At 43.0% G+C, this 27047-nt stretch overlaps 4 protein-coding genes and 1 long non-coding RNA gene across 5 annotated transcripts in view; 2 read left to right on the top strand and 3 right to left on the bottom strand.

Annotated features, from left to right (window-relative positions):
• LOC135106230 (putative nuclease HARBI1) overlaps positions 1–612 on the bottom strand; it is a 663-nt gene extending 51 nt beyond the window's left edge. The window contains exons 1-2 of the mRNA XM_064015001.1: positions 104–612; positions 1–4 (exon numbers count right to left, since the gene is read on the bottom strand). The exon at positions 1–4 is cut by the window's left edge and continues 51 nt beyond it. Coding sequence (XP_063871071.1) covers positions 1–4; positions 104–612 — 513 coding nt within the window. The remainder of the gene's footprint in view (positions 5–103) is intronic.
• Positions 613–640: 28 nt separating this feature from the next.
• On the top strand, positions 641–4183 carry LOC135106229 (protein piccolo-like). The gene is made up of 4 exons (XM_064015000.1): positions 641–801; positions 1026–1069; positions 1197–1274; positions 3065–4183. The coding sequence occupies exons 1-4, from the start codon at positions 641–643 to the stop codon at positions 3697–3699; spliced, it is 918 nt and encodes a 305-aa protein (XP_063871070.1). The 3' UTR covers positions 3700–4183.
• Positions 4184–4454: 271 nt separating this feature from the next.
• Positions 4455–5647, bottom strand: LOC135106642 (glutamate receptor 4-like). The gene is made up of 2 exons (XM_064015940.1): positions 5461–5647; positions 4455–4864 (listed from the first exon to the last, which is right to left on the bottom strand). The coding sequence occupies exons 1-2, from the start codon at positions 5645–5647 to the stop codon at positions 4617–4619; spliced, it is 435 nt and encodes a 144-aa protein (XP_063872010.1). The 3' UTR covers positions 4455–4616.
• On the top strand, positions 5590–8776 carry LOC135106641 (uncharacterized). The gene is made up of 5 exons (XM_064015939.1): positions 5590–5729; positions 6491–7031; positions 7527–7653; positions 8275–8460; positions 8621–8776. Exons 2-5 carry the CDS (start codon positions 6774–6776, stop codon positions 8653–8655), a joined length of 606 nt encoding a protein of 201 aa, XP_063872009.1. The 5' UTR covers positions 5590–5729; positions 6491–6773; the 3' UTR covers positions 8656–8776.
• A 4512-nt stretch (positions 8777–13288) lies between these two features.
• On the bottom strand, positions 13289–26987 carry LOC135106636 (uncharacterized). Its single transcript, XR_010271394.1, has 7 exons — positions 26224–26987; positions 25853–26022; positions 25414–25677; positions 24031–24287; positions 15512–15681; positions 14731–14823; positions 13289–13864 (listed from the first exon to the last, which is right to left on the bottom strand). It is a non-coding gene; the product is annotated as an uncharacterized LOC135106636 (long non-coding RNA).
• Between the last annotated feature and the right edge of the window lie 60 nt (positions 26988–27047).

Raw genomic sequence — 27047 nt, 5'->3', positions numbered from 1 at the left:
GGGGCTGCGGGCACACGCGGGAGGGCGGCCCTGGGGAGAAAGCTACTAGATTCGTTCAAAGCATATCTAAACCTAACAGAACACTATTTACAAATAAACCCACCTGTTATAATTAGCTTGTGCAACAGTTTGAGGGCGAAGGTAAGGAGTGAGGAGCCACTGCTTACAGGGATAGCCACTGTCCCCGGGAAGGTAGCATCCTGCAGGTACATGTTGTTCCTCAAACATCAGTTTGAGTGCTGACTTATCTAGTATTCTTGCATCGTTGACTGAGCCAGGCCACCTTGCCACAATGTCAAGAATCTTATAGTGAGCATCAAATACTACTTGCACATTTATGCTGTGATAGCGTTTCCTGTTCACATATACATGTTCATCGACATGAGGAGACACAATTCTTATATGAGTGCCATCAATCACTCCCACAACACCGGGAAACTGAGTTACTTGCATGAACTCTGCCTGTTTTTGCTGCACTTCACGCTGGGTGTGAGGGAAAGCCACGAACTGGCAGATTACTTCTGGGTCAGCCAGTGCATCAATTGTCTGTGATATTGCACGGCTGATAGTGGGCTGCGTTGTTCCAAAATCATCACAACTGCACTGTTGCATTTTTCCTGTGGCTAAATATCGTAATGTGATGGCCACCATCTCAGGGGTCAAGGCTCTATTTCTTTCAGTTTTACTTTGCAGCTTGTCTCTCACTATATCAGTCACTGCAACAATACCAGCACGGTCCAATCTGAATCTTTTCAGTAACTCAGCATCGTCGTACTCAGCGAAAATATCTCTTCTCACTCTGTAGGTGCGCCGCTGACGTTGTTGTGCCGCCTTCCTGCTAACGGCTGGGTTCATCATGCTCTAAATAAATTTTCCACCTACCTTTAATAATCTGTTGGAGGTAACTTGTGGAAAGAGAAAAAAAGTGCATTATTTTTATGCAATAATATTTTTAATTTTTGAACTTGAAAATGCAATATACTTTAATCCAGAGATTTAAAAAGTGAACATACGTTTTAACCCAGCGGGTGCTGTAAACAGTACGTTGGCGGTTCACACCAGTTCAGAAGTAAGGTATCTTAAATTGCACTCGACAATGTTGTGAATACTTTAAAATGCTTGAAGCCATACTTGATGCCTTCCATAACGTGTAAAGTAAGAAGTTAGCCTGTGTTAAAAAGTGGTGATCCCTGCAGATTACCAAGGCATCCAGTCTCCCAGCAAGTGCCAAGAGGCATTCATTCAATGCTCCGCTGACACCAATTTGCCCAAAGGTATGCATTATATGTGGAAAGTACATTACGTACGGTGTAGAGGTGGTTGTCTAGTGATATAAATGGTAAGGTGGTGGTGCTGGTGATTGTGATGGTACTACACTGTTATTACCGTATGTCAGTATATTGAGGCTTGATATCACTTTTATTAATGTGCCAGTATTTCATTACCTATCTTATGAAATAACACTAGCTCTTGATATATTCTTTTCTACAAACCTTTAACAATAATTGAAACGTTTTTTTAAATTGAATTCAATGCCTTTTCTTATTGATGAAAATAGGAAATAATTATGGCTACCACTGGCTAGACACGCCATACCTTGCCTTGAGTTTAGGTATGGTTAGGTTAGGTTTGATATGGTTGGGTGTAGTTAGGTTAGTTTTGGGTATGGTTAGATTACACCAAGTACAGTTAGGTTAGTTTGGGTGTGGTTAGGTTTGGATGTGGTTAAGTTAGTTTAGGTATGGTTAGATTACAGCAGGTATGGTTAGGTTAGTTTTGGTGTGGTCAAGTTAGTTTAGGTATGGTTAGGTTACAGCAGGTATGGTTAGGTTAGTTTTGGTGTGGTTAAGTTAGTTTAGGTATGGTTAGAACCTTGGACAAAAAATGAGGAACATCACTGAACCAAAAGATTTTTATTTATTTATTTATTTATTTATTTTATTTATTTATTTATTTATTTATTTAATTTTCTTTTAATATTTCAATGAAAATTAGCAGTATTACTTATATCTGTCGACTTTCCAAGAGGGTTAGAGAATGCCTCAAGCCATTTGTAAGATAAGATTACACGTAAATTGCTTGGTTTAAGAGAAACTGGCATGTTAGTAAAATGAATCTTTACTGTCATGTGAATCAATATTTATAAATACAAAAAGTTTAAATCTCCAAGAACAACCTGTGTTTTACAGTAATGTGGGTAGCCCACATGGGACCCATAAAGTAGCCCACAAAACACCCACATGCCTCCCATTATCCAATGTTGGCTGGGTATATATATATATATATATATATATATATATATATATGAGGAGGCAGTAGACATCTGCCTAAATGATAATTACTACCAGTGAGGTCTAAAGCACTGTTCAGGGGGTGCTGTGAACTTATCATTAAACCCAGCTGTGACCTCGCTGAACGTTTCCCTTTGTGTCTCACAACACAAGGGGGCAGTCATAGCCTGCCCTCTAAAGACAACTCTCTTCCTCCACACAAAACTACAAGCACCTAATAACACACACACCCTTCACTCAAAAATTTTAAAATCATCGTGGCGACTCCTACACCAGCCTCGTAGTCCCCATCTGGGGAGGGGACCATAAATGTCCCCAGGTCAGACTGCCTTTCTGTCAAAGACCCTAAGTGTCTTGACACCCCCTCAACTTTTTCTTCATTAACTTCTGCAACATTCGCAGTCAAAGATCTAATTTTCAATCTGTAGAACACCACCTCTCCTCTTCTAAACCTCATCTTCTTTTCCTCACTGAAACTCAGGTGTCTGAGGCAACTGACAGTAGCTCCTTTTCTGTTCCCTCTTACTTTCTCTATCCTCATTTTCAGTCCAAAGCTGGATGCTGCATTTATGTGCACAATGATTTAACCTGCTCTCGTGCCCACGCTCTTGAATCTTCTGAGTTTTCCACCATCTGGCTACGACTACAGAGTCACTCTCATACTAAATTTATCTGTGCTGTATACCTCTCACCTAACTCCTCTGATTATAAGAAATTCTTTAACTACTTAACTTCCAAAGTGGAGCACATTCTGACCCTCTTCCCTTTTGCAGAGATCTCCATTCTTGGAGACTTCAATGTTCACCACCAGCTTTGGCTTTCCTCTCCCTTCACTGACCATCCTGGTGAACTAGCCTACAACTTTGCTATCCTCCATGACCTAGAGCAATTGGTGCAACACCCTACTCGTATTCCTGACTGTCTTGGAGATACACCCAACATTCTTGACCTTTTCCCCCAGCCTCAGCCCCAGCCCCAGCCTTTTCATCCCAGCCTCTCCCAGTGTATCCTAGCCTCTCCCAGTCCATCCCAGCCTCTCTCAGTGCATTCCAGCCTCTCCCAGTCCATCCCAGCCTCTCCCAGTCCATCCCAGCCTCTCTCAGTGCATTCCAGCCTCTCCCAGTCCATCCCAGCCTCTCCCAGTCCATCCCAGCCTCTCCCAGTGCATCCTAGACTCTCCCAGTCCATCCCAGCCTCTCCCAGTCCATCCCAGCCTCTCCCAGTCCATCCCAGCCTCTCCCAGTGCATTTCAGCCTCTCCCAGTGCATTCCAGCCTCTCCCAGTCCATCCCAGCCTCTCCCAGTGCATCCTAGCTTCTCCCAGTCCATCCCAGCCTCTCTCAGTGCATTCCAGCCTCTCCCAGTCCATCCCAGCCTCTCCCAGTGATAATAAAGCAATTTGGATTTAGGAAAGGGAGATTGTGTTACAAACTTACTGAGTTACACTTAGATCTATAGAAAACTGTTATCAAATGGCATATAACATTTTATGTTATATGCCATAATTTATTATGGCATATAACAGATTATTATTACAGATGCCATTTCTTAAAGAAATGGCATCGTTTTTTTTTTTTTTTTTTTATTATTATTCTCTTTCTCTCTCTCCCTCCCTAAGGCAGTGCTCCTCTTACAAAGGAAAAATAAATAATTAAATAAAATAATTAATTTACAAATCAAGGGCTGGATTTGTGTCTGTGGAGGCCTGTGAGCAGCCTGAGTGTGGAGGCCATCTACCTGAAATATTTATATTAATATTTTTGTATCTGTATTCCATGCAGTTTTTAATACATATAATATATTATAGTGAAAGGAACATATTTATTTAGTGTAAATGAAACAAGTGGTTATTTTGATAGTAATAAAAAAAATATTTAGTTCATAGAAAACTAGTGTTTGATTAATTTAAGTTTCTTTCACTTACAGAATATTTATGTGGGAGACTCCTCAGATTGTGGAGACCCCAGATTGTGGAGGCTCCTGGGCAGCTGGTCTTTTTGTGGACTCCTAAATCTGGCACTGAACAAAATTCTCTCTCTCTCTCTCTCTCTCTCTCTCTCTCTCTCTCTCTCTCTCTCTCTCTCTCTCTCTCTCTCTCTCTCTCTCTCTCTCTCTCTCTCTCTCTCTCTCTCTCTCTCTCTCTCTCTCTCTCTCTCTCTCTCTCTCTCTCTCTCTCTCTCTCTCTCTCTCTCTCTCTCTCTCTCTCTCTCTCTCTCTCTCTCTCTCTCTCTCTCTCTCTCTCTCTCTCTCTCTCTCTCTCTCTCTCTCTCTCTCTCTCTCTCTCTCTCTCTCTCCTCAACTCTCAACCACTGGATGGTATATCAGTTCACACAGCAAGAAGCCAAGGACCCACCGAGGCTGTCACTTGGAAGAGGTCATTGTTGTTGCATCCAGCATCCCAGCCTGACTGCCTAGACAGGTCCCGCAGGTTGCTGAATGGCAGAGGTGCAGGCTGCTCCACAGCAAGATGTGAGACCAGTGTGGCAGAGTATGATGTGTACACAATGAGGGACACACTGTAGCCAACCCAGTAGATTACCCGTGCTGCAGTGCTGATTGGGTAGGTGTTGGAGCCTGCAGGAGGAAGAGGAGGAGGGAAAGATGCCATGAAAAGGCAATTTTAAGACATGGAGGATGATGCAAAGGCAATTTAAAATCTTTGAAAGTAACACATCTTTTTAAATTTAAAAATGTAGAAAAGACCATTTTAAAATGTTTCAGAGATGAAAATGCAATTTAAGAGTTTTTCTCATCATTTCTAAAAGATTTATATCTCATATCTTACTAAGAAAACTGTTGATATCATCATATGAAGAGAACTACTGATAAAATTAAATACATTACTTGATATCCATATCAGTCATATTAACACCACTTGCTTATATTGCTCATGCCAGAACTAATTCAAGTTAATATCAGCTCAATTATGAAAATACACCAGGTATCATGTAAAGTTTCCCAGTTTTAAATCTATCCTTTAATAACTGTCTTTCTGTATTCCCATCTTATCAAACATTAAACACCACTACCCTTGCATTCAACTTAGTCTCATACCCCAACAGGTCCTCACCCTGCTGTAGGAGGGCTGGCAACATGTACCAGCCGTCTTACCAAACACTAAATGCTCCAACACTTGAACTGACCAGTCTTACACCTCAACAGGTCCTCACCTTGTTGTAGGAGAGCTGACAACATGTACCAGCCAGCAGCAACTCCCATGCTAACAGGCTTCTCCCCCGTGGGTATGTAGCACCTCTGGAGTCGCTCGATGAAGAAGAGGATGCTGGCGAGGCCTGTCGTGTTAGCCGGGATGCGCCGGTACAGAGCTGTGTCCGTTGGGGTTGTGTAGGCAAGCATCTTCTTGGCAAGGTCCTCGTAGGTGGCCGCAAACAGTTTACGGCTGTGGGATGAGAACTTGTCTTGTGAATGTGACGTTGGGGTGAGTGTTAATCTGATTTTGTGTTACTATGTTCTGTGGGGAGTGGGTGTTAATGTGATTTTTTGTTAACTGAATGCTGTGTCTGACCTCCTGAGGTGTAGTATGGTGGGCCACAAGATTGTCCCTTTCCACTAGGGGCTGACAGATGATATTAAGAGTGTGAATGTGTGTGTGGTGTTAACGTGCTGGAGTGTGCACAGCCAGGAGTGTTTGGGGAATGAAAATAAAAGGAGTTATGGATGTTTAAAAATGCATCTTTTGAGAGCTAAGTATACAAGAAAGTTGGTGTGTTTGGGGAATGAGTAAACAATGAAGAAATGTTTTGAGGAACTGGGTGTGCAGAGGCAGGAGTGTTTGGAGAATGAGAATACAGGAAGACAGGAATGATTTGGGAATAAGTGTACAAGAAAGGAGTGTTTGAGTGACAATATATAAGGAAGAGGTGTTTTGAAAATGAGAGTACAAGGAATGAGCATTTTGGGAGTTAATATACAAGGAAGCAAGTATTTAAGGGACTCAAGTATACAAGATTATTTTCCTGTCATATGTCATTATACAGTGTTTTTCTTTGTTATATACATCATTCCCTTTCACTTTTCATATCTTGTGTTCTCGTCATTCTGATGTAATGTTACAGATAGAGAATGTTTGGTGTCAAATTTTCACTAATTTCATATGTGTATAAACTTTCATTTACTTGACTTTTTTTTTTACTATTACTACTATATTTGCTTGCTTTTTAAACAAGTCTTTTCTTTCAGAGGAGGGAAGCACAGGGGAGGAGGAGGACGAGGAGGAAGAGAGTGAAGAGTCACAAGAGGAGGAGGAAGGTGGAAAGAAAGAGGAAGGAGAGGAGGAGGAGGAGGAGGAGGAGGAGGAAGATGGAGAAGGAAAGGAGAAAGATAAGAAGGAAGGCAATGTAGAATGGAGGCGTCCTTGGTTTATGTTCAGTAAAGCCCCGTATTCTTGTCATGGCAATGTAGAATGGAGGCGTCCTTGGTTTATGTTCAGTAAAGCCCTGTATTCTTGTCATGGCAATGTAGAATGGAGACGTCATTGGTCACATACTGTTCTAATGTATGTGCACTTGCCACGCTGTTCACCAGGCAAAAGGCGTTGCAGAAAGAGCGCGAGATCACTGTGTTGTGGGAGAAGACAGAGTCCCTTAGTGGTCAGCTGGTGACGGTCCACAACCACAGCCACTTTGAAGAGAATGGCCTGAGCCACGACCACCTTGCTCAAGAAAATATCACGTTGACAGAGCTGATTAAACAACTAGAAGATAAGCTCAAACTTTCAAAGGTACCACAAGTGTCTTTGTATATTAGTTTGGTTTACTTTGTAAGATTAATCATTACTGAAAACAATACATGGAGTACGTGAGGTTGTGTGTTTGTTTATGCATGGAGACAGTTTCCTTAAAAATGGGTGGAGAGTACTATGGTGCTTTAGATGTGGAAGGATGAGTGGAAGGAATGCTTGGAGTGTGCAAGGCTCAAGTGTATGCAGAAGAGCACTGACAGGAGTGTGAGGACTACTCTGTCATGACCGTGTCTTTAAGACATGAACAAATGATGCAGTGTTGGAATCATGAAGGTGTAAAAATGCAGGATATGGATGGGATGCTACATCAGCAGCTTTTGTCATTAAGGGTGGTAAAGTGAAAGATTTGTTAATCACTTTGGTCTTTAGTTGATGCTTCTGGTGAGGCTTTCCTGTTTAAACTTGGCATAATATATATAAAATGATGTGGCATGTTAAACAAGTTAACTTACTGCCTTCTTGTGTCTTTCACAGATAGAAATCAAAAACATCACAAGACAGAATAGTGAGCTGCATGCACTTATCACAGAGTATAAAGTCACTCCCTCAGAGGAAAAAGACAAGGATGGCACGTCTTCATGTGAGAACTCAGAAGCTAAATGTGAGCTACCATCCACATGAATATATATTTGTATATCAAACTGACATTCTCCTTGGAGGGAGGATTTCCAAAGTGCACACACACACACACACACACACACACACACACACACACACACACACACACACACACACACACACACACACACACACACACACACACACACACACACACACACACACACACACACACACACACACACACACATCTCTGCATCAGGACTCAACAGCCAGACTGATAAACAATTACTTCACCCAAGATGATCAGCTGATAGGATTAGCTGTGGATGAGCCTCCTGTGGTGACTAGGAGTACAAAAGCCAGCAGCTAATTTTGGGAGCTGCCAGTCATCATGGTCCTGGTGTCTGAGGGTGCTGCTTTTGCATTTTCCCAGTCATGGGTGGAGGCCACATCACATTTATTCATTCACAGTTGCTCTTAGTTATCTCTGTTACAAGTTTAAATTTTTCCTGGCTCCACAGACATTTCTGGTGCATCTAACCCTCTCTCCATTGCTCCTTCTATTTCCCTTAGTCTTATACCCACTTTTTACATTACGTCTAATTACTTCCATTGGTCCATTCTTGGCTGGCCCTCTGTTGCATCGATTTTTCACCTCCAGGTACAGATACCAAGGGGAAATTGCTGGGTCAAGTGGCTACACTGACATCTGAGGTTAGCAGGTTGGAGAGTGAGTGCAGCAGTCTTCAGGTTCAGCTAGACTGTGAGAGGGATAAGTATAACAAACTGCTGGGAGAATCTCTTGCTCATGAAAAGTTGTCTGAAGATGTCATAACTGAACCAAAAGGTAAGAAAGTTTATATTCTCTAATAATAAAGCAAATAATTTTTCCTCACTGTTGCTCAATTTTTTGAATTAATAACAAAATAAAAGCATTGTTATTGGATTTGTTTATTGAGGCTGTAATAAAGAAAAGTTGAGAGAAACAAACTTATTTGTTTTATCAGGAGAAACAACAGGATTGGGAGGAACTGAGCTTTAACAGAAGCTGCAACAACTGCAGGAGGCTCACAGGGTCCTGGAGAGCAGGTTAACTTGCATCATGAAGGAGGTGGCAGATTAGTGATTTCTGCTGCATCTCACACACTTCTTATTCAATTGCTTGCAGGTTAGTGATCTCTGCTTGCATCTCACACACTTCTTATTCAATTGCTGGCAGGTTAGTGATCTCTGCTGCATCTCAAACGGTTCTTATTCAGGTGTTGACCAAAGTACTAAGCCTTCATATCATTACCTTGCTCTGTGATGGAGGCTACACCATCTGGCATCTAGCTGAGATTTAATGTTGCAGTAAAGCTTCCATATGAGTTCATGTAGAGCAAAATGTTTTCAAATGCCAGGGAAGTAGTGTAATGTAACCTTCCAGAGAAATCTATCCCTCATTTATTAGTTAACAGGAGTGTTTAATGTACTTAATGTGATTAGCCAGGATCAAGGGTCAACTTCTTCACTGACCATTTACTCTCAGGTGATGTATCTGTCCTCCATGAGTCACCAGAGACACATAAGGTGTTTGTAAGTGGAAATTTCATCTATTAGATTTAATTCAAAATGTGAATTAACACAGTTGTTTCCTGCAGGATTTGATATCAAAGCTGGTGCAGGGAAAAGGAAGCAGATCATGACCTTCAGCAGCTCGAGAAGATAAGCAGCGTCCTTATATATATGTTATATAAATATGTTCCTTTCACTATAATATATTATATGTATTAAAAACTGCATGGGAATACTACTGTATTCCATGCACTTTGTATTCCATGTACTCGTATTCCAGCCACTCAGTCTCCTACTGAGTGGCTGGGGTTTTCCAACAAGTGAGGGTTGGTGTTCTATACCATACCATGTGCCCTGTTTGTATTCCTTCTCTATCCTCTGTATTATATTCTATGTAAAGATGGTGCTAGGGTGGGATCTACTTCTTATTCCCTAAAAGTGATGAGGAGTGACACTGGGCAGCATTAATTTGCTCCTTAGAGATGGCTGGGTTCCTGTGGATGAGTGGGCCAATGCTGTGCTTTGTCAAGGATGGTGTTTGGTATTGTGATGACTCTTGCCACAATCAAGTGTCTCCCACAGAGTAGTGGAGTACCTATGTATGGTGTTGACCCAAGCTGTCCAGGTCTCATCCAATGCCTTAATATGATTTAGATGATCAAAATGGTTTAACTCACCATTTAATCAGCTGACTGATTTGAATGGAGAAGTATGTAATGTGTTGTAGCCTAACCATCCCTGCCAGCATGGTCAGACTCTTGGTAGTAACCTGAAATGCTCCTAGGTAGTGAGTATCATTGCACATATTGATCTTTACTTTGTCAGTAATTCAATGATACTGAATATTACTCTACTGGATTTTGCTCAGCACTGCTTGGTAACTTTTGGCCATAATCCCAGGTCTGGAATGATATGAAGCCATGTTTTTACATTCCATATGAGACAGGCAAGCACTATGCTTTGCCTGACTGATACCTGTACTTTGCATTTATGACCCCAGGTAGTTCATCACTCTCTCTCTCTCTCTCTCTCTCTCTCCTCTCTCTCTCTCTCTCCTCTCTCTCTCTCTCTCCTCTCCTCTCTCTCTCTCTCTCTCTCTCTCTCTCTCTCTCTCTCTCTCTCTCCTCTCTCTCTCTCTCTCTCTCTCTCTCTCTCTCTCTCTCTCCTCTCTCTCTCCTCTCTCTCTCTCTCTCTCTCTCTCTCTCTCTCTCTCTCTCTCTCTCCTCTCTCTCTCTCCTCTCTGTTTGGAATTATACTGTATATTAGGAAATATCATTAAAGAGTGTGTGTGTAAAAAGTGTTTGCATTATTGTGCATTTGATGTTGGTTTCATGATTTTATAAAGATTGCTATTTTTAATAAAGATATTGAAATTGTTATTGAGTGTTTGTATTGAACTCATTAGCTTTGTAATAGTGTGCGTCTCATCATGCATTCATTAATGATGTAGAGTGGAAATGTCCACTCCTATCATGCATAATATCAATGCATTATTGGTTTATGTTGTTATTTGTGTATAAATTGTAAAAAAAGGTTATGCCAGTCTATTTTAGTACAAACTAAATATCAGCTGGAAGAGAGGACAGGTAATGGCACACTAAAACACAGGAAGGGGACAATGATATAAACCAATCCAATTTAACAATACACAGAGCAAGAAGAATGAGAAAGCAATAAAAATGGATTATTTAATGGATGATTAATTAGACCCTCATTTTGTAAATGTTATTTTTCAGGCAAGAATATTAAAAGAGACAGGCTGGCTTGCCCTTTTGTACTTGTTCTAGGCTTGCCCTTAGCACTTGTTCATACATGACAGAATGAGAGATCTACTGGGTGGGGGTGACACCTGGAAAATGGGGTAATGATTCATGAAGGGATTGATTGATTGGTTGACTGACTGATTAAGAAAAAAAAAACGTAGCAGTGGAGGGGATGGGGGGGGGGGGAAGGCGCCCCCCAACTTTCCAGTCATATATGGCGTGGAAGGGACAATACCAGCAAAGAAAAATATGAGAAAATGCATAATTTACTACAAAACCCCAAAAATGCGAAATAAAAACCTTGCCCAATTGAACCTTCCCACGAAGGTAATGAATGGAGTTTTGATGCAATGAGCCACAGTTACTTAAAAACACTCAAACAAATATAACACCTGCCCAAAAAAAATAAAATAAATAAATAAATAAAATCAATAAATAAAGATAAAAACGCGAGAAAACCTTTAAATTATCACAACGCGAAATATACACACACGCTAAACTGGATGCGTCATTAATTAATATCCCCCCCAATAGTTTATAGCCCCTCCCCTATTCATTGCTCCCCCCCCCCCCCCCCTCCCCTGCCCTCCTTGAGGAACACCTTCACTTATGGCCTGCTGTTGGGTCAGATTTGAGCCATTTTAACCTCGAATTACATACAATACATACATACATATCGTCTCCTTGCAATAATTATAATAGTCTTCCTGGCTTAATTTTTGTTTATTCATTATTCCTTATGTATTTATTAATTATTTGTCATTTGTCTAATTCCTTATTTTATTTAGCCTCGGTATTTAACTAAGCATTTTTTTTTTTTTTTTCACTTTCTGACTGTGGCCCTTGCAATGAATGGCTTAATTGTTTATTTACTGTTCCTTACGTGTTTATTGATTATATGTGAGTTATTTATTTGATATTCATGATTTTTTTTTTTAACTTCGTATTTCTTGATATGATAAGGTTTTTATCTTTTCGTGTTTTCTGGCTTAAGTTTTGTTTATTACTCCTTGTTTATGTTATTAGGTGTGTCATTAATTATTTGTCTTATTTCTCGTAGTTTAATGGATTTTTTTAGCACTTTAATTATTAGAGTTCCTCACCAGTCATTTTATTCGATAGAGAGAGAGAGAGAGAGAGAGAGAGAGAGAGAGAGAGAGAGAGAGAGAGAGAGAGAGAGAGAGAGAGTCTAAATGAATGATAAAAAAAATAATAATCAGTTACAGTATTTTATTTATAAACAAGAACAATTCATGATAATAATAATAATAATAATAATAATAATAATAATAATAATAATAATAATAATAATAATAATATTTAAATACAAGGAGGAAAATGTGTAATAATAATAATAATAATGAATAATAATAATAATAATAATAATAATAATAATAACAATAACTGCTTTTATCTTACTCACACAGATAAATAGTTTTATAAAATAGTTTATTGACCATAAACATTGTGTACATACACACAAAATTAAATAGAACAGATAAAAATTTCAAAATGTAGTCAGTGACACACAGAAGACTGGTGACAAAACCTACTAAAGCCCCATTAAATGATTGGGTGTCTCAAGTTTCCACATCATCAGTGGAACATCGCTTCTGAGCACTCAGGGATGGACAAGCTTTTCATGGCTTGTGTGAATGGAGACAAGACGTGTAGGGGATTTATTTGTTCTGTTTTTTCTTGTCCTACTCTCTCTTCCTCCCTCTTGACTCTTCCTTTGCTTCATCCTTTCTCTCTCTCTCTCTCTCTGGACTTTTCAGACATAGCTCCTTATGATTTTTTGGCAATCCCAAACCTGTTGACAGTATCCTTATCTGAGAGCCAAGGAGACCATGCAGAATGTGGCAGCATACCTATCATTGGTTGCAGAAGCATTTGAGCAGTGGAGTGATGGATGATTGTAGGAATGTGGTGGCATTGCTATCCACCATGACATTCATCCACATAACAGAACCATCTCACATTGTGCATTCAGCCTCAGGGAGAGGAACCTCTGTAGCCTTGGGCAGTAGCCCTTGGTCAGGTTTGCTCCAGAGTCAAACCTGCTTACCATCCGAGAATACCTTGGGGAGGAATGAGGAAGCCTTTTGCTCTGAACCCATGAAAATTGTTCAACCCTATAAGGGAAAAATATGAATGTTGAACAAATTGATGAAAAATGGAAGGATTAATGGGCTAAGTGTGTTGGATTACAGAGGGCTTTCTTTGAAGGACATTTTGAATGATACCATAATTTTGGCCCTTAGCCCAAGGTTGAATACTTCTGAACCGTTCTTGCATTTTTAAGCTAAGTAATATAAAATGCTCAATTAACAAAGGAAGGATAATGAAAAGATAAAACAAATCAGGAATTATATCAATTCATAGCTTTATCATAGTTCTAAGTCATAAATACTACAAAAATTAGTCAATCTCTTCAGAAATAATTATAAGATAAGCTTTAATAATAAAAAGTATGTATAAATAGATGAAATGTTGTCACCTTCACCAATGCCGGCTTCTTGTTATTCAGCACATGCTTGTGCTTCCTGAACACCGGTCTCATACTGGATAGAGACAGTAATGTATGGAGGTTTGATGCAATACAACATTTTATATAAGGATAAAAACTTGCATAAACTTCCTGTTTGTGTTTTTCTACTAAGGTGCAATTGTTAGGTGAGCATTTGCAACTTCCTACACTTAAACCATAACATCCCTACTACAGTGGCTCAGAGCCACACCATCACTTGTTGCTTGTCCACTAGTAAATAAGTTTTTTGTTTGTTCATTCTCATTCCTTCCCTATTTAAAACATCATTCCATCTTGTCATGGCCTCTTGAAGATCTTGTTGGCTTCCTGTCACGACAGCGACATCGTCTGCATAGGCCAGCATGATCTCTTTATCCTCCCTTACACACACTTCCTTCAGGCATCTGTCCATGTATATAATGAATAGCAAAGGAGAGAGCATCAATTATTCAATTATTCAATTATTCCTCACACACACACATACACACACACACACACACACACACACACACACACACACACACACACACACACACACACACACACACACACACAGGTAATAACAATAATATCTACCCTATATTGTAATGCACATTTTCATAATCACCACTGAATCATCATCATCATCATCATCAATATTTTTTATCAATAATATTAACAGTATTTATATATGTACATAGCATTACTATTATTACTACACACACACACACACACACACACACACACACGTACATACACTCACCTCTCGGCAGGGGTGGTGGGGAACAGGAGGAGGAGGAGGAGGAGGAGGAGGAGGAGGAGGAGGAGGAGGAGGAGGAGGAGGAGGAGGAGGAGGAGGAGGAGGAGGAGGAGGAGGAGGAGGAGGAGGAGGAGGAGGAGGAGGAGGAGGAGGAGGAGGAGGAGGAAGAGGAGGATTAACACTGTGTGAGTGACTGACAGACTGACTAACTGACTAACTCACTAACTGACTGAATGACTGACTAACTGACTGACTGAATGACTGACTAACTGACTAACTGAGTGACTGACTGACTGACTCACTGACTGATACATACATACATACAGACAGACACAAGTACACAAGAATAAAAAATAAAATACATAACTGAAAAATCATTGCAATACACAGACAGACAGACAGACCAATGACAGAAAGACAGACAGATGGAGACAAACTAAACAGATAGATAGATAGTGAAATGACCACACAAAACACACACACACACACACACACACACACACACACACACACACACACACACACACGCACCTGTTGAACATAGTAAGCTGTGGCACCAGGTTCAGACGGCCGCTCTACACAGCCTCGGACGCCTCCTGTGCCAACTCCTTGCATCGAACGAACCTGTGTAGACATGAAAGTAAGCAAGCAAGTGTTTATGGCTAATTATAATACTCAATATGCCAGTATCATCTCCAGCATCACCATCTGCTCACCACTGGGGCCTCTCCTGGGGAGAGTTAGGAGAGTGAGAGAGGGGAGGGAGAGAGAGGGAGAGGAGAGGAAGAGAGAAGGGGAGTCTTGGAGATGGTTTGGGGTGAGTCTGGGATGGTCTGGATACATTGGGAATGAGAGAGAGAGAGAGAGAGAGAGAGAGAGAGAGAGAGAGAGAGAGAGAGAGAGAGAGAGAGAGAGAGAGAGAGAGAGAGAGAGAGAGAGAGAGAGAGAGAGAGAGAGAGAGAGAGAGAGAGAGAGAGAGAGAGAGAGAGAGAGAGAGAGAGAGAGAGAGAGAGAGAGAGAGAGAGAGAGAGAGAGAGAGAGAGAGAGGCTGTGAAAGGCTGGAAGAGGCTGTGAGAAGTTGGGATGGACTGGAAGTCTTGGGGACAGTTTGGGGTAAGTCTGGAATGGTCTGGATACACTGGGAATGAGATAGAGTGAGAGAGAGAGGCTGTGAGTGGCTGTGAATAGCTGGGAGAGGGTGTGACAGGTTGTGAGAGGCTGAGAAAAGACAGTGAGAGGGTGGAGAAAATAATGGGAAACTGGAAAAATGAAAAGGAGAGATAGAAAGAGACACACAGGTAGACAGACACACCTGTAGGAAGGGCTCCTTAATATCCCCTTATCAGCTGGAGGGAGGGCTACAGCTAATAATCTTTTCTTCTTCCTTATCCGTGCCTCCTCCTCGTCCTCCTCTTCCTTTTCCTCCTCCACCTCGTACTCCGGAACTGGCGACCCCACCACCGGCACCTCCGACATGGCCTCCTGCGGGATGGTAAGGTAGTTAGGGAACTGTCTGAGTTAGCGTGTGTGTGTATGTTGGTTAAGTTTGGTTAAGTGTTAAATAAAGAATGGTATTTTATATTAATTTCAATATTTATCTACTTATTATCTGTATTTTGAAGATACATGTAGCATTTGAACTGTAAACCTTTGTAACTGTCTGTCTCCTGCACACCCAGCTCGTCAACACCCCTGTGCCTGCAAACGGGTCACTGAACATTAAATAAACTTGTCTCAGTCCCCTACATACACACAAGTGGCTGGCCAAACACTGCATCAACACAAACAATGGATAAACAGTGGGAATCTGCTGGTCTGAGTCCCCTACATACACACAAGTGGCTGGCCAAACACTGCATCAACACAAACAGTAAATAAACAGTGAGAATCTGCTGGACTGAGCCCCCAAAACACACTAGTGGCTGGCCAAACACTAGATCAACACAAACAGTGAATAAACAGTGGGAATCTGCTGGTCTGAGCCCCCAAAACACACAAGTGGCTGGCCAAACACTAGATCAACACAAACAGTGGATAAACAGTGGGAATCTGCTGGTCTGAGTCCCCTACATAAACACAAGTGGCTGGCCAAACACTAGATCAACACAAACAGTGGATAAATAGTAGGAATCTGCTGGTCTGAGCCCCCAAAACACACAAGTGGTTGGCCAAACACTGCATCAACACAAACAGTGGATAAACAGTGGGAATCTGCTGGTCTGAGTCCCCTACATACACACAAGTGGCTGGCCAAACACTGCATCAACACAAACAGTGGATAAATAGTAGGAATCTGCTGGTCTGAGTCCCCTACATACACACAAGTGGCTGGCCAAACACTGCATCAACACATACAGTGGATAAACAGTGCGAATCTGCTGGTCTGAGTCCCCTACATACACACAAGTGGCTGGCCAAACACTGCATCAACACAAACAGTGGATAAACAGTGGGAATCTGCTGGTCTGAGTCCGCTACATACACACAAGTGGCTGGCCAAATACTGCATCAACACAAACAGTGAATAAACAGTGGGAATCTGCTGGTCTGAGTCCCCTACATACACACAAGTGGCTGGCCAAACACTAGATCAACACAAACAGTGAATAAACAGTGAGAATCTGCTGGTCTGAGCCCCCAAAACACACTAGTGGCTGGCCAAACACTAGATCAACACAAACAGTGAATAAACAGTGGGAATCTGCTGGTCTGAGCCCCCAAAACACACAAGTGGCTGGCCAAACACTACATCAACACAAACAGTGGATAAACAGTGGGAATCTGCTGGTCTGAGTCCCCTACATAAGCACAAGTGGCTGGCCAAACACTAGATCAACACAAACAGTGGATAAATAGTAGGAATCTGCTGGTCTGAGCCCCCAAAACACACAAGTGGCTGGCCAAACACTGCATCAACACAAACAGTGGATAAACAGTGGGAATCTGCTGGTCTGAGTCCGCTACATACACACAAGTGGCTGGCCAAATACTGCATCAACACAAACAGTGAATAAACAGTGGGAATCTGCTGGTCTGAGTCCCCTACATACACACAAGTGGCTGGCCAAACACTAGATCAACACAAACAGTGAATAAACAGTGAGAATCTGCTGGTCTGAGCCCCCAAAACACACTAGTGGCTGGCCAAACACTAGATCAACACAAACAGTGAATAAACAGTGGGAATCTGCTGGTCTGAGCCCCCAAAACACACAAATGGCTGGCCAAACACTAGATCAACACAAACAGTGGATAAACAGTGGGAATCTGCTGGTCTGAGTCCCCTACATAAACACAAGTGGCTGGCCAAACACTAGATCAACACAAACAGTGGATAAATAGTAGGAATCTGCTGGTCTGAGCCCCCAAAACACACAAGTGGCTGGCCAATCACTGCATCAACACAAAGTGGATAAACAGTGGGAATCTGCTGGTCTGAGTCCGCTACATACACACAAGTGGCTGGCCAAATACTGCATCAACACAAACAGTGGATAAACAGTGGGAATCTGCTGGTCTGAGTCCCCTACATACACACAAGTGGCTGGCCAAACACTGCATCAACACAAACAGTGAATAAACAGTGGGAATCTGCTGGTCTGAGTCCCCTACATACACACAAGTTGCTGGCCAAACACTTGATCAACACAAACAGTGGATAAACAGTGGGAATCTGCTGGTCTGAGTCCCCTACATACACACAAGTGGCTGGCCAAACACTAGATCAACACAAACAGTGAATAAACAGTGAGAATCTGCTGGTCTGAGCCCCCAAAACACACTAGTGGCTGGCCAAACACTAGATCAACACAAACAGTGAATAAACAGTGGGAATCTGCTGGTCTGAGCCCCCAAAACACACAAGTGGCTGGCCAAACACTACATCAACACAAACAGTGGATAAACAGTGGGAATCTGCTGGTCTGAGTCCCCTACATAAGCACAAGTGGCTGGCCAAACACTAGATCAACACAAACAGTGGATAAATAGTAGGAATCTGCTGGTCTGAGCCCCCAAAACACACAAGTGGCTGGCCAAACACTGCATCAACACAAACAGTGGATAAACAGTGGGAATCTGCTGGTCTGAGTCCGCTACATACACACAAGTGGCTGGCCAAATACTGCATCAACACAAACAGTGAATAAACAGTGGGAATCTGCTGGTCTGAGTCCCCTACATACACACAAGTGGCTGGCCAAACACTAGATCAACACAAACAGTGAATAAACAGTGAGAATCTGCTGGTCTGAGCCCCCAAAACACACTAGTGGCTGGCCAAACACTAGATCAACACAAACAGTGAATAAACAGTGGGAATCTGCTGGTCTGAGCCCCCAAAACACACAAATGGCTGGCCAAACACTAGATCAACACAAACAGTGGATAAACAGTGGGAATCTGCTGGTCTGAGTCCCCTACATAAACACAAGTGGCTGGCCAAACACTAGATCAACACAAACAGTGGATAAATAGTAGGAATCTGCTGGTCTGAGCCCCCAAAACACACAAGTGGCTGGCCAAACACTGCATCAACACAAAGTGGATAAACAGTGGGAATCTGCTGGTCTGAGTCCGCTACATACACACAAGTGGCTGGCCAAATACTGCATCAACACAAACAGTGAATAAACAGTGGGAATCTGCTGGTCTGAGTCCCCTACATACACACAAGTGGCTGGCCAAACACTGCATCAACACAAACAGTGGATAAACAGTGGGAATCTGCTGGTCTGAGTCCCCTACATACACACAAGTGGCTGGCTAAACACTGCATCAACACAAACAATGGATAAACAGTGGGAATCTGCTGGTCTGAGTCCCCTACATACACACAAGTGGCTGGCCAAACACTGCATCAACACAAACAGTGAATAAACAGTGAGAATCTGCTGGTCTGAGCCCCCAAAACACACTAGTGGCTGGCCAAACACTAGATCAACACAAACAGTGAATAAACAGTGGGAATCTGCTGGTCTGAGCCCCCAAAACACACAAGTGGGTGGCCAAACACTAGATCAACACAAACAGTGGATAAACAGTGGAAATCTGCTGGTCTGAGTCCCCTACATAAACACAAGTGGCTGGCCAAACACTAGATCAACACAAACAGTCATAAATAGTAGGAATCTGCTGGTCTGAGCCCCCAAAACACACAAATGGTTGGCCAAACACTGCATCAACACAAACAGTGGATAAACAGTGGGAATCTGCTGGTCTGAGTCCCCTACATACACACAAGTTGCTGGCCAAACACTTGATCAACACAAACAGTGGATAAACAGTGGGAATCTGCTGGTCTGAGTCCCCTACATACACACAAGTGGCTGGCCAAACACTAGATCAACACAAACAGTGAATAAACAGTGAGAATCTGCTGGTCTGAGCCCCCAAAACACACTAGTGGCTGGCCAAACACTAGATCAACACAAACAGTGAATAAACAGTGGGAATCTGCTGGTCTGAGCCCCCAAAACACACAAGTGGCTGGCCAAACACTACATCAACACAAACAGTGGATAAACAGTGGGAATCTGCTGGTCTGAGTCCCCTACATAAACACAAGTGGCTGGCCAAACACTAGATCAACACAAACAGTGGATAAATAGTAGGAATCTGCTGGTCTGAGCCCCCAAAACACACAAGTGGCTGGCCAAACACTGCATCAACACAAACAGTGGATAAACAGTGGGAATCTGCTGGTCTGAGTCCGCTACATACACACAAGTGGCTGGCCAAATACTGCATCAACACAAACAGTGAATAAACAGTGGGAATCTGCTGGTCTGAGTCCCCTACATACACACAAGTGGCTGGCCAAACACTAGATCAACACAAACAGTGAATAAACAGTGAGAATCTGCTGGTCTGAGCCCCCAAAACACACTAGTGGCTGGCCAAACACTAGATCAACACAAACAGTGAATAAACAGTGGGAATCTGCTGGTCTGAGCCCCCAAAACACACAAGTGGCTGGCCAAACACTAGATCAACACAAACAGTGGATAAATAGTAGGAATCTGCTGGTCTGAGCCCCCAAAACACACAAGTGGCTGGCCAATCACTGCATCAACACAAAGTGGATAAACAGTGGGAATCTGCTGGTCTGAGTCCGCTACATACACACAAGTGGCTGGCCAAATACTGCATCAACACAAACAGTGAATAAACAGTGGGAATCTGCTGGTCTGAGTCCCCTACATACACACAAGTGGCTGGCCAAACACTGCATCAACACAAACAGTGGATAAACAGTGGGAATCTGCTGGTCTGAGTCCCCTACATACACACAAGTGGCTGGCTAAACACTGCATCAACACAAACAATGGATAAACAGTGGGAATCTGCTGGTCTGAGTCCCCTACATACACACAAGTGGCTGGCCAAACACTGCATCAACACAAACAGTGAATAAACAGTGAGAATCTGCTGGTCTGAGCCCCCAAAACACACTAGTGGCTGGCCAAACACTAGATCAACACAAACAGTGAATAAACAGTGGGAATCTGCTGGTCTGAGCCCCCAAAACACACAAGTGGGTGGCCAAACACTAGATCAACACAAACAGTGGATAAACAGTGGAAATCTGCTGGTCTGAGTCCCCTACATAAACACAAGTGGCTGGCCAAACACTAGATCAACACAAACAGTTATAAATAGTAGGAATCTGCTGGTCTGAGCCCCCAAAACACACAAGTGGTTGGCCAAACACTGCATCAACACAAACAGTGGATAAACAGTGGGAATCTGCTGGTCAGAGTCCCCTACATACACACAAGTGGCTGGCCAAACACTGCATCAACACAAACAGTGAATAAACAGTGGGAATCTGCTGGTCTGAGTCCCCTACATACACACAAGTTGCTGGCCAAACACTTGATCAACACAAACAGTGGATAAACAGTGGGAATCTGCTGGTCTGAGTCCCCTACATACACACAAGTGGCTGGCCAAACACTGCATCAACACAAACAATGGATAAACAGTGGGAATCTGCTGGTCTGAGTCCCCTACATACACACAAGTGGCTGGCCAAACACTAGATCAACACAAACAGTGAATAAACAGTGGGAATCTGCTGGTCTGAGTCCCCTACATACACACAAGTGGCTGGCCAAACACTAGATCAACACAAACAGTGAATAAACAGTGAGAATCTGCTGGTCTGAGCCCCCAAAACACACTAGTGGCTGGCCAAACACTAGATCAACACAAACAGTGAATAAACAGTGGGAATCTGCTGGTCTGAGCCCCCAAAACACACAAGTGGCTGGCCAAACACTACATCAACACAAACAGTGGATAAACAGTGGGAATCTGCTGGTCTGAGTCCCCTACATAAACACAAGTGGCTGGCCAAACACTAGATCAACACAAACAGTGATAAATAGTAGGAATCTGCTGGTCTGAGCCCCCAAAACACACAAGTGGTTGGCCAAACACTGCATCAACACAAACAGTGGATAAACAGTGGGAATCTGCTGGTCTGAGTCCCCTACATAAACACAAGTGGCTGGCCAAACACTAGATCAACACAAACAGTGGATAAATAGTAGGAATCTGCTGGTCTGAGCCCCCAAAACACACAAGTGGCTGGCCAAACACTGCATCAACACAAACAGTGGATAAACAGTGGGAATCTGCTGGTCTGAGTCCGCTACATACACACAAGTGGCTGGCCAAATACTGCATCAACACAAACAGTGAATAAACAGTGGGAATCTGCTGGTCTGAGTCCCCTACATACACACAAGTGGCTGGCCAAACACTAGATCAACACAAACAGTGAATAAACAGTGAGAATCTGCTGGTCTGAGCCCCCAAAACACACTAGTGGCTGGCCAAACACTAGATCAACACAAACAGTGAATAAACAGTGGGAATCTGCTGGTCTGAGCCCCCAAAACACACAAATGGCTGGCCAAACACTAGATCAACACAAAAAGTGGATAAACAGTGGGAATCTGCTGGTCTGAGTCCCCTACATAAACACAAGTGGCTGGCCAAACACTAGATCAACACAAACAGTGGATAAATAGTAGGAATCTGCTGGTCTGAGCCCCCAAAACACACAAGTGGCTGGCCAAACACTGCATTAACACAAACAGTGGATAAACAGTGGGAATCTGCTGGTCTGAGTCCGCTACATACACACAAGTGGCTGGCCAAATACTGCATCAACACAAACAGTGAATAAACAGTGGGAATCTGCTGGTCTGAGTCCCCTACATACACACAAGTGGCTGGCCAAACACTGCATCAACACAAACAGTGGATAAACAGTGGGAATCTTTTGGTCTGAGTCCCCTACATACACACAAGTGGCTGGCCAAACACTGCATCAACACAAACAGTGAATAAACAGTGAGAATCTGCTGGTCTAAGCCCCCAAAACACACTAGTGGCTGGCCAAACACTAGATCAACACACAGTGAATAAACAGTGGGAATCTGCTGGTCTGAGCCCCCAAAACACACAAGTGGCTGGCCAAACACTAGATCAACACAAACAGTGGATAAAGAGTGGGAATCTGCTGGTCTGAGTCCCCTACATAAACACAAGTGGCTGGCCAAACACTAGATCAACACAAACAGTGATAAATAGTAGGAATCTGCTGGTCTGAGCCCCCAAAACACACAAGTGGTTGGCCAAACACTGCATCAACACAAACAGTGGATAAACAGTGGGAATCTGCTGGTCTGAGTCCCCTACATACACACAAGTGGCTGGCCAAACACTGCATCAACACAAACAGTGAATAAACAGTGGGAATCTGCTGGTCTGAGTCCCCTACATACACACAAGTGGCTGGCCAAACACTGCATCAACACAAACAGTGGATAAACAGTGGGAATCTGCTGGTCTGAGTCCCCTACATACACACAAGTGGCTGGCCAAACACTGCATCAACACAAACAGTGGATAAACAGTGGGAATCTGCTGGTCTGAGTCCCCTACATACACACAAGTGGCTGGCCAAACACTAGATCAACACAAACAGTGAATAAACAGTGGGAATCTGCTGGTCTGAGCCCCCAAAACACACAAGTGGGTGGCCAAACACTAGATCAACACAAACAGTGAATAAACAGTGGGAATCTGCTGGTCTGAGCCCCCAAAACACACAAGTGGCTGGCCAAACACTGCATCAACACAAACAGTGGATAAACAGTGGGAATCTGCTGGTCTGAGTCCCCTACATAAACACAAGTGGCTGGCCAAACACTAGATCAACACAAACAGTGGATAAATAGTAGGAATCTGCTGGTCTGAGCCCCCAAAACACACAAGTGGCTGGCCAAACACTGCATCAACACAAACAGTGGATAAACAGTGGGAATCTGCTGGTCTGAGTCCCCTATATACACACAAGTGGCTGGCCAAACACTAGATCAACACAAACAGTGAATAAACAGTGGGAATCTGCTGGTCTGAGCCCCCAAAACACACAAGTGGCTGCCCAGACACTGCATCAACACAAACAGTGAATAAACAGTGGGAATCTGCTGGTCTGAGCCCCCAAAACACACTAGTGGCTGGCCAGACACTGCATAGGCACAGATGGGGAGCTGGTTTTGCCTGACAGCACCCTCCAGTATTCATGTAAATTCTGGCTACCATTTGCAATTCTATTTTGGGGAGCCACACCTCAGAGAGTCTCTTTTATTGAAGTTTTGTCCCCCCCCACGGCTGGCTGGCCTACATAACAAAATAAATAGATAATGTTTTTTTTTTGTCAGTTAGAGGACTTTTTCATCTCTACCTGTTGAAATAAGATTATCTCGGAAAGTTTAAAAATGATGCATTACTACTACTACTACTACTACTTACCCTGAACAATACCTCATCCTCAGCATCAGAGGACGGCCCCTCCCCCTCCTCACTGACTAACTGTTGTTGTTGTTGCAGTTGTTGTTGTAACAGAATCAACCTCTTCCTCTCCCTCTCTCTCTGACGTGCCTCCCTCCTGGCCTCCCTCTCTCTCCTCCTCCTCTCCTTCCTCTCCCTCCTCTCTTGCTTCTCTCTCTCTCTCTCGCTGCTGCTGCAATCTCTGGGTCCACCATGTCCTCGTTGATCCTCGGGATTTGCTGCAAAAGGAGGGAGAGAGTGAGTGAGTGGAAGTGGGAGAGAGGATGAGAGAGAAGGGTAAAACTATTATTGTAAGAGAGAGAGAGAGAGAGAGAGAGAGAGAGAGAGAGAGAGAGAGAGAGAGAGAGAGAGAGAGAGAGAGAGAGAGAGAGAGAGAGAGAGAGAGAGAGAGAGAGAGAGAGAGAGAAATATGTAGCAGTAATAATAATAATAATAATAATAATAATAATAATAATAATAATAATAATAATAATAATAATAATAATATCTAAAACATTCTCTCTCTCTCTCTCTCTCTCTCTCTCTCTCTTTCTCCTAGTGCAACCTACACTCATAAATTATTTCTTGCCCCAAAAAAGCTAATGTGGAATAAGACAAACAGTAACAAGTCCGAACATAGCAGTGGATCTTAAACTCCTAGAAACTGGAGACATTACTGTATTCCAGACCTTGGCGTTTGTATACAAAGCTCTTAATACAAACACAAGAGACACGGGCTCATGATATTCAGTTAAGACAGACAGGTAACTTGAGGACACCCTTCTGCTGAACCTCCCGTGCCCAACAGAGTGTCGTCTCACGAGGAACCAAGCACTGGACACGGCTCTCGGACACAGTTAAAAACAAACCATTACATTCCTTTAAATTACTGATAAAACAACACTTAACAAGTAATTATTCATTGTATTTATTAGTTTTCAAATTGTAATCAGCTCTACTATTATAAACATATGTAATTGTTTGTAATTTGTAATAGTTATTATTATTATTATTATTATTATTTACTTTTGTTATTGATATAATTCTTTTTTGCATGTATCTATAATTTGATTGGGTTAAAGTTATGAATTACTTACTAAATAATTATGTACTGTCTTTTTCTTTTTTTTTTCATGATAGCTGAATAAAACACTGGTCTTAAACCTTAGTGTAAAATATTCATTAGTCCACAAAGACCTTGTGCTCCATGGACTGGCCATCACATATCAGAATGTCTATATACCAGTCTGTCTGTATATATTAACACCAATATATATCATTTAATCAATCAATCACTCTGTAAGGAAAATATAGACAAATAAATACAATAACAACAGATGTATATACACTCTCTCTCTCTCTCACCTGCTGAGGAGGGAGATAAGCCAAGCCACAGCTAACCCAGGTGTGTGTGGCCCACCTCCACCTCCCATCACCCCCGCTGGCAGCACCGCAGGGGGGCAGGAGGGGGTGAGGGATGACTGGGCAGGGGTCACAGGGAGAGGGGTGGCTGGGGCAGGGGTCTGGGGCTGGGGTCGGGGGAAAGCCTGGGACTCCGACCACTTGCATGACCCGACCAACTCCAACGACTTCTGCCCCTAATACCTGCGTGTTGTCAGCTGGAACAACCTGAGAGGAAGGAGGTGCTCAGAAGTAGTAGTAGTAGTAGTAGTAGTAGTAGTAGTAGTAGTAGTAAGATTGATTTTCTATCTCTGTCTCTCCTTTCTGTATGTAAAAAACTTTCTCTCTCTCTCTCTCTCTCTCTCTCTCTCTCTCTCTCTCTCTCTCTCTCTCTCTCTCTCACCTGTATGACATTCCCTGCCTGCACTATCATGGGGAAGTGGGGCTGCGGGGCTGAGGCATCTTGGGGCAACACCTGAAGCATGTTCCCCACTCGAATAACCCTTGTTGTGGCGGTGGTGGCAGTGGTGGTGGTGGCGTCAGTCCCCTCGGCTGCATCGTAAGGTACTGGAACTGTTGGGAGGAGGGGGGTTAGTTTGGGCGGCCACGCCCCGGGGACTTAGCCTTGGGAGGAGAGCGTGCCCAAAGGGGGGCAGGGACCGGTTCTTGTAGGGGCTGCGGGCACACGCGGGAGGGCGGCCCTGGGGAGAAAGCTACTAGATTCGTTCAAAGCATATCTAAACCTAACAGAACACTATTTACAAATAAACCCACCTGTTATAATTAGCTTGTGCAACAGTTTGAGGGCGAAGGTAAGGAGTGAGGAGCCACTGCTTACAGGGATAGCCACTGTCCCCGGGAAGGTAGCATCCTGCAGGTACATGTTGTTCCTCAAACATCAGTTTGAGTGCTGACTTATCTAGTATTCTTGCATCGTTGACTGAGCCAGGCCACCTTGCCACAATGTCAAGAATCTTATAGTGAGCATCAAATACTACTTGCACATTTATGCTGTGATAGCGTTTCCTGTTCACATATACATGTTCATCGACATGAGGAGACACAATTCTTATATGAGTGCCATCAATCACTCCCACAACACCGGGAAACTGAGTTACTTGCATGAACTCTGCCTGTTTTTGCTGCACTTCACGCTGGGTGTGAGGGAAAGCCACGAACTGGCAGATTACTTCTGGGTCAGCCAGTGCATCAATTGTCTGTGATATTGCACGGCTGATAGTGGGCTGCGTTGTTCCAAAATCATCACAACTGCACTGTTGCATTTTTCCTGTGGCTAAATATCGTAATGTGATGGCCACCATCTCAGGGGTCAAGGCTCTATTTCTTTCAGTTTTACTTTGCAGCTTGTCTCTCACTATATCAGTCACTGCAACAATACCAGCACGGTCCAATCTGAATCTTTTCAGTAACTCAGCATCGTCGTACTCAGCGAAAATATCTCTTCTCACTCTGTAGGTGCGCCGCTGACGTTGTTGTGCCGCCTTCCTGCTAACGGCTGGGTTCATCATGCTCTAAATAAATTTTCCACCTACCTTTAATAATCTGTTGGAGGTAACTTGTGGAAAGAGAAAGAAAAG

The sequence above is a fragment of the Scylla paramamosain genome, chromosome 13 (genome assembly GCF_035594125.1).
Source record: "Scylla paramamosain isolate STU-SP2022 chromosome 13, ASM3559412v1, whole genome shotgun sequence".
Taxonomy (NCBI): domain Eukaryota; kingdom Metazoa; phylum Arthropoda; class Malacostraca; order Decapoda; family Portunidae; genus Scylla; species Scylla paramamosain.
Note: the sequence above shows the minus strand (reverse complement) of the source record. Positions and strands in the feature narration are given on the sequence as shown.

What these genes read in the sequence shown, in the direction of transcription:
- LOC135106641 (XM_064015939.1), top strand. Translation starts at nt 6,774, where the DNA reads ATGGAGACGTCATTGGTCACATACTGTTCTAATGTATGTGCACTTGCC. An exon ending in TGAGAACTCAGAAGCTAAAT is followed by an intron (nt 7,654 to 8,274) that starts GTGAGCTACCAT and finishes TTTCACCTCCAG; the next exon opens with GTACAGATACCAAGGGGAAA. An exon ending in TGTCATAACTGAACCAAAAG is followed by an intron (nt 8,461 to 8,620) that starts GTAAGAAAGTTT and finishes TTGTTTTATCAG; the next exon opens with GAGAAACAACAGGATTGGGA.
- LOC135106642 (XM_064015940.1), bottom strand. Translation starts at nt 5,647, where the DNA reads ATGCTTGCCTACACAACCCCAACGGACACAGCTCTGTACCGGCGCATC. An exon ending in GTCAGCTCTCCTACAACAAG is followed by an intron (nt 4,865 to 5,460) that starts GTGAGGACCTGT and finishes TTCCTCCTGCAG; the next exon opens with GCTCCAACACCTACCCAATC.
- LOC135106229 (XM_064015000.1), top strand. Translation starts at nt 641, where the DNA reads ATGGCCACCATCTCAGGGGTCAAGGCTCTATTTCTTTCAGTTTTACTT. An exon ending in CGGTTCACACCAGTTCAGAA is followed by an intron (nt 1,070 to 1,196) that starts GTAAGGTATCTT and finishes TGATCCCTGCAG; the next exon opens with ATTACCAAGGCATCCAGTCT. An exon ending in TGACACCAATTTGCCCAAAG is followed by an intron (nt 1,275 to 3,064) that starts GTATGCATTATA and finishes TCCCTTTTGCAG; the next exon opens with AGATCTCCATTCTTGGAGAC.